The sequence below is a fragment of the Canis lupus genome, chromosome 35 (assembly GCF_003254725.2).
Source record: "Canis lupus dingo isolate Sandy chromosome 35, ASM325472v2, whole genome shotgun sequence".
Classification (NCBI taxonomy): domain Eukaryota; kingdom Metazoa; phylum Chordata; class Mammalia; order Carnivora; family Canidae; genus Canis; species Canis lupus.
In genome coordinates this window covers 7,521,736-7,536,111 of record NC_064277.1, presented here as the reverse complement: position 1 = coordinate 7,536,111, position 14,376 = coordinate 7,521,736, and the positions used below count along the sequence as shown (strand labels likewise).

The 14,376-nt window shown below is 43.7% G+C and overlaps 1 protein-coding gene across 1 annotated transcript; it reads right to left on the bottom strand.

Annotated features, from left to right (window-relative positions):
• Positions 1–6,932: 6,932 nt before the first annotated feature.
• On the bottom strand, positions 6,933–7,448 carry LOC112659683 (UPF0686 protein C11orf1-like). Its single transcript, XM_035710459.1, has one exon. It carries the CDS (start codon positions 7,446–7,448, stop codon positions 6,933–6,935), a length of 516 nt encoding a protein of 171 aa, XP_035566352.1.
• Positions 7,449–14,376: the final 6,928 nt, after the last annotated feature.

The following is a 14,376-nucleotide window of genomic DNA, read 5'->3' as shown; positions in this document are numbered from 1 at the left end:
GGCTGTTTCCGGCCCCTTGCTCTGTGTCTGTCCACTCAGCCCTCGACAATGTGAACCCCTGTCATGACTTCAGTTGTGACCTCCATGAGGATGACCCCAAACCTTTACCTCTGGTCTTGACCTTTCTCCAGACAAACTTCCAACCTCCTCTGGCCACGCTGTCCAGAGAGGCGATCACTGTCATAAGTCAGGGTCACCAAAACAGAATTGAATTCTTTCAACCAAAGCTCAAAACTTTCAAAATGATCTTGGATGACTTCCTCATTCTTCAGCCTCACATCTAGTCATGAAAGCATATCACTCCATGTGCCCTGATCTCTTCACACCGCCCTCCTCTGTCCCACCTCCATGCCCCCACCCAATCCCACTCTGCTACCTCTTCCTGGCACTGTTGCAAACCCTCCTAGTGACTCCCCATCTTCCATTCTCCACCTATTCCAAATCAACCTAGATCAACCCCGACAGATTTCCCTTCCTCAAGGCCAGTCAAGGATTTCTCCTCGTTGGCCCAAAGTGCCTCACTCTGCTGTCATCGAAAGCCACAGAGAGTGGGTGCACCCTCCTCAAAACCTACCCCTGCCTTTCCCTCAATATAACCTCATGCTTCGCTGTTTCTTCTCTCTAGAATGTTCTCCCTTGCAGTGTCACCTGGCCAAAATGCTTTTATCCTAATCTAAAATGACCTGGCCTACTTGGACCCTTCCCCAATACCTTTCACCAGGTGCCCTGCCTCACTTTTGTGCACCTGCCTGGTGCTGTGCGCTCCCCATGGCATCCATCCTTTTCTGCCCTGTAACATTGTGCAGCCTGTGCTCCTTTCCTTTCACCGGCCCCCGCTTCCTTCTCCCACCACAGCAAATGCTCACCACCTCTCATTGTTCAGGTCAGAAACTTTGGACAATTCCAGATGCCTTCTTCTTTTTCACCTCCTACTGGGGTCCTCAAAAATCTGCCTTCGAGATCACTCTACTTTCTGTCCTCTCTGGTCGTCCTCCCTTGCCCTGAATTAGCTCTGGATGTTCCCATTACGGGAGCTGGAGCAGAACTTTCCATTTGGCACCGAGGCAGACAGCCTGCAATCTGCACTCTGCTTATCACCTGTGTGACTCCGGCAAGGTTGCTCAGCTTCTATGGAACATCAATTTTGTCACCTGCAGAAGGTAAACAAACAAAATTAAAACTCTCCAACATTTTACACAGAAATCCTAGCATATGTGGTAGACACTCATAAAAGTAAACATTTATGATTTTTTTTTTGCTTGAATTAATAAAGCAATTTCCTACCCGGCCCCTGGCTGTGGTGACCCAAGAATAAAGCCCAACGTTCTCTGCACCACCAATGAGCTCTATAAAAAACCCATATGATCCCACTCATACTTTTCAAAGGCAATAACCGTCAGAATAAAATTTTGTTATTGGTTGCTTTTATTTTATTTTTTGTTTAGCCTATAAGGCTGTACATGTCATGGCCCAGCTACACCTCTTCCTGCTCTGAGGAGCCCCCAAGATAGAAAAGCTAGCAGTCTACCAAGTGTGGCAAACCCTTGCACAGACCCAAGCCTTGCACACGCTGTTCTTTAAGCTTCTAATCATCCTGACCCACCTCCACTTCACTCCTTGATGCTTTCCACATCTACTAACTCCTCATATTCTTCAAGACACAGCCCAGCTGGCACCTTCTCTGAGAAGCCTCCCTGGCCCCCCAGGAAATGTAGGGAGCTCCTCTCTTTATTCCAATCATCCCAACATGTAGTCCGAGTGTGGGCTCCACGTAGGGCTTGATCTCACAACCCTGAGGTCATGACCTGAGTCAAAACCAAAAGTCAGATGCCCCACTGACTGAGACACCCAGGTGCTCCAGTCCATGCTACTTTCTAGCTAATTTAGCTGGCTCTCCACCCTCCTGAACTCGAGGTCCTTGTCTTGTTGGCCTTGATTTCCTCAGTGCTGCACTCTGGACCTAGAATGAATATGCAGATAATAATTTTTATTGAATGAGTGAATGAAAGAATGAATCCTACTCCTCACCCCTACTCTTATTTTTAGAAGTTCATCAAAGACCAGCATTGTATTTCTTCTAACGTCTGCCAGTTGATCCTACACTAAATAGATTCTCAATCGATACTTGGCTATTGGGATGCGCGGGTGGCTCAGCGGTTGAGCAGATGTCTGCCTTTGGCTCAGGGCATGATCCCAGAGTCCCAGGACCGAGTCCTACATTGGGCTCCTTGCAGGGAGCCTGCTTCTCCCTCTGCCTGTGACTCTGCCTCTCTGTCTGTGTCTCTCATGAATAAATAAAATCTTAAAAAAAAATAATTGGCAGTTTAAAGAACAGCAAGGAGGACAGTGTGGCTCAGACGGTGAGCAAAATGGACAATAGGTGAGCCATAGGGACCAGGTAGGAATGGATCTTTGAGGCCGTGGGAGGAGTGTGGGCTTCACGTAACAAGAAGCTATTGAAGGGACTGAAGTAGGTGAACATTGTCAGACTTATTATTTTATTTTTATATTTTTAAGTAGGCTCCACACCCAGCATGGGGCCCAATGCAGGGTTTGAACCCATGACCTAGAGATCATGACCTGAGCTGAAATCAAGAACTGGATGTTCAACTGACTGAGCCACCCAGGTGCCCCCAGATTTATGAATTTAATCAAAGCCTGACAATCAAGCCCACATACTATATGATTTCATTGTATGACATATTTATCATGCTCAGAACCCACCCCAGGATACATCAGTTTGCTCATCTACAAGATGAGGTCAGAGCAACTGACCTCTAGGGTCATATTTAGTTCTGTCTTTTTAAATTTTATTTCTTGTTAATAAAAATGACATTAGGCTAAAGGAATAGAACCCAGCATAGCAATCCCAGGGAAGGGATGCTTGGTCTCTGTTTTGGCAGCGCTGTGATATAGCGCGAATGACCCGGGAGGTTTGGATCCTTCACTGGTTTGAGCATTTACCACTGGAATGACCTTGGAAAAGTGGTGAAATTCTCCAGGTCTTTGTTTTTGTATCTCTAAAACATGGGAACTCTAGGGGGTGGCTTCTGTGGTCCTTCCCATATAAAGTTTGAGTTCTAATCCTCCCTCTCTCTGAAGGCAACCTAAACCAGTCTTGGAATAAAGTATATATTCACCCACCTTATACATCTTAAGAGTTTTAAGAAAATTGATGTCATTGATGTTTTTCTGCTAAAAAGACTGAGAGAAATACAAGGAATACTGTGCATATTTAAAAGAATGTGGCAGCTTCTCCTCCAGGAAAACACAGAATGGTGGACGATGCCAGTGCTGTGGGAGGGCCCTGGAAAGGGAGGTGGTGGGGGCAAGGCCGAGGACAAGGAGTGGACCCCCATCACCCAGCTGGGCCACCTGGTCAAGGACATGACGTTCACGTCTGGAGAGGAGATCTGTCTCTTCTTCCAACCCATCAAGGACTCTGAGGTCATTGACTTTTTCCTGTGGACATCTCTCAAGGATGAGGTTTTGAAGAGTCTGCCCATATAAGGCAGAGCAGTGCTGGCAAGGCATTTTTTGCCCATCAGCTTTCACAATGGACACATCGGTCTGGGTGTTATGTGCTCCAGAGGTAACCATTGCCATCCGTAGGTCCATCATCCCGGCCAAGATCTCTATCATTGCCATTTGGTGAGGCAACCAGGGGAACAAGATTGGCAAGCCCCACACTGTCCCAGGCAAGATGACAGTTGCTAATCCCTTACTATGTCTAATTTATAAATTAAATTTCATCATAGGCATGTGTGTATAGGAAAAAACAGTATCTATAGTGTTGGGTGGCTTCAGTCATCCACGGGGTTCTTGGAATGTATCCCCCATGGATAAAGAGGGACTACTGTAGAGTATGATATCATTTTCCTAAGGAAATAGTGTATGCACATATAAGTGCCCAAATCTTTTCCTCACTCAGCCTTTACTATCTTACTATGTATGCACCACCATCCACCCAGCAGCTCAAGGCAAATGCAGAGAGATGAGTCACTCTTGGTTCCTTCCTTCACACCTTAGCTCTCTCTCTTCATGGGAGATAAGGGAAAAGCCACATGTACATTGCTCTTGGGAAGTTTTATGATCCCGAGGGAGAAGACAATGCACAAGAGAGGATGAGAGAATAAATTGGAATAGGTGTTATAGAATTGGAGGAGAGGGCACCCCACTGGCTGGGGTGGTCAGAGAAGAGGCATGAAAGGGTTGAGTTGGGCTTGGGGAGGGAGTCAGGCTACATGAGGACAGGCCAGAGGAGCAGTGGAGGGGAGTGGAGGGAAAAAGTGTGGCGTGAGAGTGGAAAAGAGTAGCTCCTGCAAGGCAGGCCTTGCAAAGGTGCCCGTGTCCACCTTCTAGGGCTGTCACAACAGAGTAGGGAGTTTAAACAACACAAATTTATTTTCTCAGTTCTGTTGGCTGGAATTCCATGATCAAGTCCAGGTTTTTCCTGAGCGTCTCTCCCTGGCATGCAAATGCCTTCTTCTCCTGGGGTCCTCATGTGGTCTTCCTTCTGTGCATGTCTGTGTCCTAACCCCCTCCTCTTAAAAGCACACCAGTCAGATTGAATTAGAGTCTACCCTCCTGACCTCATTTTAACTTAATCACCTCTTTAAAGACCCTGTCTCCAAATACAGTCACATTCTGAGGTGCTGGGGGAGACGACTTTGATGTATGAATTTTGAGGGAACACACTTCAGCCCATCACACCGCCTATGCCAAAGGTGTAGTAGATGGCCAGGAAATGGTTGAAAAACTGAATAAATAAAGCCCAAGAGATTTCTTTGTTTATGGCACAGTAGGAAGTTTGTGGAACACATAAAATGAGAAAGATCATGGAGAGAAGTTCAGATCCAAGCCCCAGACACTCTGGAGCAAAGGAAGGCCATGGCATTGATGTCGTTGCAAGCACATTAGATAGCAATGTCTGCCCTGTGGTTTGGAGCAGAGGTGAGCCTGGGGGCAGAGAGGTCAGGTGAAAGACCGTTTCAGTCATTCCAGGTGTGGAATGATGAGAGTCTTGACCAGGGTGGTGACCACAGAATAAAAGCTGGAGACAGATGGGTGTGCCTGGGTGGGGAGGGGTTGTGTCAAGCACTTAGACCAGCCAAAGCATCTGTGAGGGCCATTTTCTGCCTGGAGAACAATGAGTCCTCTCGAAACTGGAAAGGCAGTGGTTACCAAAGCTGCATAATATGATCTCATAGGTCCTGGGACACCAGTGACTCCAAACAATTCCTTTTGATTCAGGGCCTTCTCAATTTGTCCCCACCTTGCAGCTGGGTCTACCCTGCACTTGAATAGGAGTGGGTTGCACTAAGAAAGATTCTTATTGGTTAGCAGAGGAATTAAATTCACTCCCACCATGTCTTGGATTCTGTGGTTATCTCCCCTAATCACACCACTTGAACCTACTAGGATGTCCTCTCCCTTCTTCTCTGCCTCTGAAATTCTATCCCCCTTTCAAGGCCCAATTTATATACTCCCATGTCCACACACCTCTTGTGGCACTACAGCTTGTGTGGCACTCTCCCTTGCTGAGTCCTAATCACACATATTTATACTACAAGATGCGTATGACATTAAATAAGGTATCATGCCCATGCTTGAGATGTTTAGAATATTCGTATGCCATGCAAACTCCCCCATGAGACTCTAAAGTCCTTGAGGTTGTGAATCTGGAACTTCTTATGTTGCACCATGAACACCAGTGCATATTAGGTGCTTAACAAATTAATGCTGAGACAATAGCCAACACCCCAAAGGTCCATATAACTGGAATTAGTGGGCAAAAAGGGCAGGGATGAAATATAAGATATTCATTTCAATCCATAGAAATGGCCTCTAAGTCCCAATCCCACCAGTTTGCCCTGTGCTTCCTTAAGACTGCTCAAAAAAAAAAAATTAGGGGATCCCTGGGTGGCGCAGCGGTTTAGCGCCTGCCTTTGGCCCAGGGCATGATCCTGGAGACCGGGGATTGAATCCCACATCGGGCTCCCAGTACGTGGAGCTTGCTTCTCCCTCTGCCTGTGTCTCTGCCCCTCTCTCTCTCTCTCTCTCTCTGTGACTATCATAAATAAATAAAAAAAATTTAAAAAAAAATTAGCCCCAAGTTAGAGGGGATTCTTAACCCTCCAAAAGGAGCTTCATATGTGGGAACTCAAAGTTGGCTTATCCTTATATGTACAATGTTGATAAAAGGGTTGAATGGACCAACCCTTAGCAGTCCCCATCCAAGGAGATGATTAACCTGTCCTGGGAAGCGAGTGAGACTAGCACCTGTGATAAGGATCATGCAGAGGGCCTGAGGGGAGCTGGCACCGGGGTGGCCTTTGGGGAGGAAGGCAGTTGTTTGAATTCTCCTCAAAGGATGAGAACAAAGAAGAATTAGCAGGTTTTTTTGAAAAAAATGTAAAAGCTGATCCTCAAGTTCATATAGAGTTTCAAGGAGCCATGAAAAATTAAGAGTCTTGAGAAAGAACAAATAGGGAGGACTCACATTTCCAAACTTATCACAAAACTACAGAATTAAATGACTATGGTGTTGGCATAAGGATAGACATGTTGACCAATGGAATAGAATTGAGAGTCTAGAGATAAGCTCATGTACCTACGGTCAAATGATTTTCAACAAGTGTGCCAAGTCCATTCAATGGGGGAAAGAATGGTCTTATCAACAAATGATGCTGGGAAAATTGGATTTCCACATGAAAAAGAATGAAGTTGGGCTCCTATCATACACTATATACAAAAATTAACTCAGATGGATCAGCTCCTTATATTGATTTATTTATATTTTTTTTAGGGAATATTTTCTGTGCTTTATTCAGAAAGTGAAACTGTATTATAGTCAGCTAAATTCTTACTTGAGCTTAGAATGTGTTCCCTCCTACAATTTACTCTGGAGAAATGAAGCTTCTTATTCTTTCTTAGAATCCCAGACCCTGAAATTGGCAGTTACTAGGATTCCACACACAGGCAGAGTAATGCCCAAGTGGAGGCTCTGAGTAGCTAGCCATACAAGTTGACTTTTCTGTGCATTTGTATCGAGGAGGATCCAGCTCAGGCTGATGTCCTGGAAACCAGTGAGGCTCTCTCTTAAATCTATGAGTTGAAAGTGGCCTTTTGTTGTTATAGCTCATATCATACGTTGTTTCAAAATAGTGTCCAAACTGGGAAGGCAAGGGTTTGGGCTGCACGATATTCCTTAGGTCATATCTTTCCTGGTTCCAGTTTCCCATCAGGGTATGATTTGAATAGGAATTCTCATTAGTGGTACATCTCCATCCATATTGGAAAAACTTGGACATATCATTCCAATCTGTCCATATTTCAGCATGTCCATCTGCATTAATGAGGCTGCCATAGTGTGGGTTTGCAAGGAAATAGGCAAGGGACTGTCTCTGGAGAAATCTCGAGCAGCAGAGACAAAGGGAAGCAGCCATTTTAGAAGGTTGTTCTAAAACCCTCCGCCCAGCTCCTTATATTTAGACTTAAATATAAGGTCTAAAACCATAAAACTCTTAGGAAAAAACCACAGGAGTACATCTTTATGGCCTTGGATTTGGCAATGGATTCTTAGGTATGACACCAAAAGCACAAGCAACTAAAGGAAAAACAGATATATCAGATCTATCCATTAAAAAATAAAAACTTTTGTGCACCAAAGACATTATCAAGAAAACAAAAAGACAACCTATAGAATGGAAGAAGATATTTCCAGATCAAATATCTGATAGAGGTTTACTATCTAGATTATATAAAGAACTCCTAACACTCAACAAGACAAACAACCAAATTCAAGAAATGGGAAAGGACTTAAGTAGACATTTTTCCAAAAGAGATATACACACGGCCATAAAACACATAAAAAGATGTTGAACATCATTAATCATTAGGGAAATGTAAATCAAAACCACAGTGAGATACCTCCTCCCATCTATTAGGATGGCCATTATCAAAAACAAACAAATAAAAAAACAGAAAACAAGTGCTGGTGAAGATGCGGAGAAATTGGAATGGGAATGTAAAATGGTGCTACCACTGTGAAAATCTGGTGTTTCCTCAAAAACTAAACATATAATTACCACATGACCCAGCAGTTGCACTCACAGGTTTATACCCAAAAGAACTGCAAACAAGTGTTCAAACAGATATTTGTCCACCAATGTTTATTGCAGCATTATTCACAATAGCCAAAAGATAGAAATAACCCAAGCATCCATCAGCAGATGAATGGATAAACAAAACATTGTATATATATAATGAAATATTATTTAGTCCTAAAAAAGGAATGAAGTTTTGATACAACACGGACGAATCTTGAAAAGATTACACAAAATGAAATAAGCCAAACACAAAAGATCAAGTATTGGATGGTCCCACCGATATGAAACATCTAGAACAGGCCAATTGATAGACACAGAAAGTGTGGTGGAGGTTACCAGGGGCTGGGAAACAGGGAGAATGGGGCGTTATGACTTAATGCTTACAGAGTTTCTGCTTGGGTGGTGCAAAAGTTTTGGAGACCAATAGTGGTGCTTGCACAACATTGTGGTTAAGATGGCAAATGGCAAATTCTGTTATTGATCTATATCTTACCACAATAAAACAATTTCACAAAATGAAATGAAACAAGAATTGGCAGGTCCGAGGAGGAAAGAGAAAGGCAATGGAGATATGGCACTCTTTGGACTGGGTGGTTACGGGGACAGTGAATGGTGAGGGCCAGCCTTTTATTCCAAAGATGTTTTGTACTAGGCTCCAAAATATGTCTAGACACAAAATCATCATCATCATCATCATCATCATCATCATCATCATCATCACTGGCAGGGAAGATTTGCTCCAGCAAATATGGGAGAGCATTGACCCTTAGAGTTATGAGACTTATCCCTGGGCTCTCTGGGCCACCCCTAAGATGCCAAGATAATGGCTTGAAGGTGACTTTCTCTGCCCAAGTTTTATCATACTGGTGGCACTTATTTCCTTTGCCATGTCGATGCTAAAGTTCCGTATCAAATATGGGAATGTTATTTAAAACTGTCTCAGCTGGGGCACCTGGGTGGCTCAGCGGTTTAGCACCTGCCTTCGGCTCAGGGAGTGATCCTGGGGTCCTGGGATCGAGTCCCACGCCGAGCTCCCTGCACAGAGCCTGCTTCTCCCTCTGCCTGTGTCTCTGCCTCTCTCATGGATAAATAAATAAAATCTTAAAAAAAAAAAAAAAAAAAAAACAGAACTGTCTCAGCTGACAGATGCCCAAGAGCATGCTCAGCTCAAAAATGTTTACTCTTCCAGGCTCTCTCTGTGCGCGCACACGTGTACACACGAGGTAGTATGGCTTGCATACCCTGTTCATTTGCTTTTTAAGACAAAATACATCTGCTTCCTATTCTACATCATTACAAACTTTGCTATCATGAGAGAAAGTGACACACAGTCACACCCCCTCCACGATGGGATGTGCCTTTAAATCTTCCCCCAGGGGTGCAGGGGTTCACCAGCTGTACCAGGGTAGCGCAGCCCAGCACCCTCCTCCATCTCCTGGCTCCCAGCACTGTGGTGTCACAACCCGTCTCTAGAATGGCATGAGCACTGAGATAAAGTACTTTGCAGTGCTTGGCACATGGGAGATACTCAAAATATGCTGGTGGAGTCCAGAGATTTCCAGTTCACTCTAAGCTGGAGAAAGAAGCTCGAGGTGGGGACGGGGAGAGGAAAAAGCGACCCCCGTGGAACACTAATGAGGTCTAAGTTCAATTTTAAGACAGGGATGTGTTGAAAAGAGAGCACACATGGTCCTTTTGCTTCAGGCCTCTTTGAACATATCTGCCATTTCATCCGGATGATTTTAAACCTTCGGTTGGATGATGAACCGATTTCCAGGGCTATCCACTGTTGAACTGAGGAGCGATCTGCCTGCAAATCGGACCTGTCCTTAAAGGTTTAAACCTACTAAATGAAATAGGCCACCTGAGGGGCACCTGGCTGGTCCAGTGGGAAAAGCATGAGGCTCCATCTCTGGGTCATGAGCTCGAACCCCAAGTGGAGTGTAAAGATGACTACTAAAAATAAGTTAACTTAAAAAAATAAATGAGGGCAGCCCCGGTGGCTCAGCGGTTTAGCGCCGCCTTTAGCCTGGGGTATGATCCTAGAGACCCAGGATCGAGTCCCATGTCGGGCTCCCTGCATGGAGCCTGCTTCTCCCTCTGCCTGTGTCCCTGCCTCTTTCTCTCTCTGTGTCTGTCAAAAATAAATAAAATCTTTAAAAAAAATAAATAAATGAAATAGGCCACCTGAAAAGCACAAATAAAAAAGGAGTAATGAATGCAGTCATACTGGTGAAAAATTAAGAGAGGGCCTTAAAAAAGGACATGTACGTCCTTCAGTCTAAGTGGCATTTGGGTAAATTTGATATGACGGCTAGTTTGCTTTCTTCCCTTTCTTTCCTTCCATTTTCATGAAATCAGCTTTCTTCTGATTTAAACTGTACTCTGCAGCTACACCCCACAGCTGGCCCTAAACACTAATTGCTAAGAGACACCCTTGCAGGGAGGTAGATTCAATTAGCATCACATCTTTAATGATCCAGCATATTACATACTTCCCATGTGTAATTATTTTATGGTACCATGCCACCCTATAGATAAATAAAAACTGAGAGAATTTACTAGCTTTTTTGGGGAGTGTCCCCCAAAGGGTGTCATTCTCATTTTAACAGCAATAACTAAGATGGGAAAATCTCCACTCTGGAGGGTTAACCTGTGGAGCTACATTTACGTTCAGAAATGCCCCTCCTGAGTTTTTTTTTTTTTTTCTCTTTTTAACATAAAATTGCAGAAATGTCTATCACACCCACATGTACAAGGGACGGCCTAGCATTGGGAATACACATTATAATAGTCCAGAGATTTTGTATTCAGGGAACTCTTGGTAAAGCATGGGAGACTGCCGCCGGAGTAAAGAGTCTGATGAGGGCACAGAGAGCAGAAGTGAGTAAGGGTCGGAGGGTGGTGATAGCCTTTTATGTGAAAATGAAATGTGAATACTGAACAATGAGTAGACGTTCTCATGGCATTCCAACGTCAGGACAGCATTCCAGGGAGAGCGAGCAGCATGTGCCAAGGCATGAAATGAGGGGTGGGTTGGGGATAACTCCCTATAGGTCTACGTTGCTGTGCGTGGGAGGTGAGAACAAAAATGGAAAATTTGAGGGAAAGCCTGAGATTTCTCCACACTACATATGTAACAAAGGAAGCCCCTGCACAGGCAATTCCTCTTCATCTTAAAATACGAACATAAATTGGGTTAGTTTATTGTAAAATAGGATTGAGGCAGAATGAGCAGTCCCAGGAACAACTGAACCAAAAGTCTTCAAGCTCAGCTGTACCCTTCAGAGAACCAGTAACACCAAAAGAAGAATGTCTCTTGCCAACCCCATCTCCATTTTAAAAAATTTGTCAGTTTAGGACAAGGTGGGTGAGCCTGGGTGGCTCAGTTGGTTAAGTGTCTGCCTTGGGCTCAGGTCATGATCCCAGGGTCCTGGGATGGAGCCTGAAGTTGGGCTCCGTGCTCAGCAACGGGTCTGCTTCTCCCTCTCTCCCTTCCCCTGCTCATGCTCTCTTTCTCTAATATACAAATAAAATCTTTTTTAAAAAATTGTCAGTTTATCACGAGCAAGCCAGGCAGAACAAGGACAATCAGAAGTGGAGGGTATTGGGGCAATTCCTAAAGAGCTGGGGGACCCAGCTCTTGGCATGCTGGTGTCACGACTGAGAAGGTGAGGAAGAAGAGTGAGGCGTGTGGCAGAGAGGGCCTGCTGCACAAGGAAGAGCATTCTGGAGAGCTGGCGAGAGGTCTGATCTCTGCTGCCTCTTCACTAACTTTGTAAGAAAGGCAGCTGCTGGCAATTCTCATTCCACACCCACCGCTTCCCCCGCTACTTTCTCTTCCAATGTCTTCCAGCATCAACATGTTTCTGCTCTTCGGGGCACCAGGGAGGCCCAGTTGGTTGAGGAACCAGCTGCTGATTTCAGCTCAGGTCATGATCTCAGGGTCATGAGATCGATCCCCTCAGGCTCTGGACTCAGCAAGGAGTCTGCTTGAGATTCTCTCTCCTTCTCCCTTAGCCCTTCCCCTCTCTCTCTCTCTCTCTCAAAAAAAAAAAAAAAAAAAAAGTTTCTGCTATGCAAGATCTCAGGATGATGATTCCACACAAAGCTGTTTGGTGTTTATCATGAGCCACAAGAGGTGCTCTGCCTCTCATTCCCTACTCTCCCCTCCCTCTACTCCCTACCAAAAAAAAAAAAGATCAGAAATTGCCTCTGACCAAGACATGGCAAAGTTCATTTGCACACTCAACGAATTACATTCTTTTTGTATAACAAATATAATTTTGGTAAGTTCTCACAGCATCTAATTGAGGAAAAGGATGAAGAAAGGAGATAATATTCACAAACCTGCCTATGTTCCACTCTGTGGGGGGTGCTCTCAATATACTATCTCATTTAATCCTCTCAACAATCCTGTGAAGAAGGCTTGTTCCATCCATTTTACAGATGTGAAAATAATCACAAAGTCCACAAACTCTAACAGCCATCTTTATCCAGCCTAGTTTTTTATTTTTATTTTTTATTTTTTAAAGATTTTATTTGTTTACTGATGGGAGACACAGAGAGAGAGGGAGAGAGGAAGAGACACAGGCAGAGGGAGAAGCAGGCTCCATATAGGGAGCCTGATGTGGGACTCGATCCCGGGACCCCAGGATCATGCCCTGGGCTGAAGGCAGTGCTAACCTGCTGAGCCACTGGGGCTGCCCAGCCTAGTTGTTTAATATACTGATCTAGGCAAGTTTCTTGCACAGTAGATGACTAAAGAATGGTAGACAGGTCCCACTGGATCCTTGTTCCTGATCAAGTTATTAAAGGTTTACCTAGGTTTTCCTGCCTGGTCCTCTTACCTCATCCAGTTATCATGTCTTACCTGGGCACTCCAAACATATATTAATGGAGAATGGAAAGTTCTTCATACTATATTTGGCTCTCTAAATGAAAAGTCAAAGTCTTATATGCATTTATTAATGCCCCACTTTTTCCCCCAGGAGTTTAAAGTGATTTACCAGAAAGAGGAGCGCCTGGCTGGCTCAGTCAGTAGAGCATGCAACTCTAGATCTCAGGGTCATGAGTTTGAGCCCCATGTTGGGGACAGAGCCTGCTTAAAAAAAAAAAAGTAATAAATAAATAAATAAATAAATAAATAAATAAATAAATAAAGTGATTTATCACAAAGATAGCTACAATAACATGACCAAGTATAAATCTGAATAAGATGATAGGATCATAGATAACATAAATATGAGTAGTTAAAATAAAAGATAATAACAGAAAAGGAAAAGAAAAATCATGAATTGCAGGCTATAAGGAATTATATAGTTGCTGTAATTAAATCTTGCTTATTTACTTTTTGTTTACTACCAACCAAACCAAAAAGGAAAACCTGGTCAGTTATATAGTTCTAATTGTTAGAGAAGAAAAGAAACTTTCGCAAGGGAAGCTTAGCTTTTCTGAAAATTTAGTTTTAAAATATCTACCTCATGTGCAATTTCTTAAAACTTCTACCTTCCCCACTTCATGATAGAGAAGACACTATTTGTATCATATATTCCTATAGCAAAAGCAAAGCATTAAAGTAAAACTCTCTAGTCAAGGTCAGACCCTCTAGAAAGGTTCTCAAACTGGGATACACATTTCATATCAGTTATCTATTGCTGTGTAACAAATCGCCCCAGCAGTTAAAACAACCACCATTTCATTTGCTCCTTATTCTGAGAGTCAGCAAATTGGACTGAGCTTAGCTGGGCAGTTCTTCTAACAGTGCTCCAGCCTCATATTATAGAGGTTCTGATTTAACTGGTCTTGGATGGGGCCCTTTATTGGTAGCTCCCTAGATGATTCTATAAATTGCCAAGCTTAAGAACCACTGGCACAGTGCATAACCCTAAATCACAACTGAGTGATGGCAATTATTCCCAGGTGACAAAGTTAAAAGGACTTTAAGAAATGCCAGATGCAAATTATCCAAAACAATAGTGAAAAAGAACAAAGTTGGAGGACTCATACTTCCTGATTTCAAAACTTACTACAAAGTTACAGTAATCAAAACAGAGTGTGGCAAAGGATCGAAATACAGAGCAATGGATCAGAGCTGGGAGTCCGGAAATAAACCCTACTTTTACAGTCAATGGATTTTCAGCAAGACTGCCAAGATCTTTCAGTGGGGGAAAGAACAGTCTTTTCAACAAACGGCACTGGGGAAACTGGATATCTACATGCAAAATAATGATTCTGAACACCTTCCTTTCATCATATAGAAAAA

Coding starts and splice junctions, on each gene's coding strand:
- LOC112659683 (XM_035710459.1), bottom strand. CDS start 7,448: ATGGCTGCTTCCCTTTGTCTCTGCTGCTCGAGATTTCTCCAGAGACAG.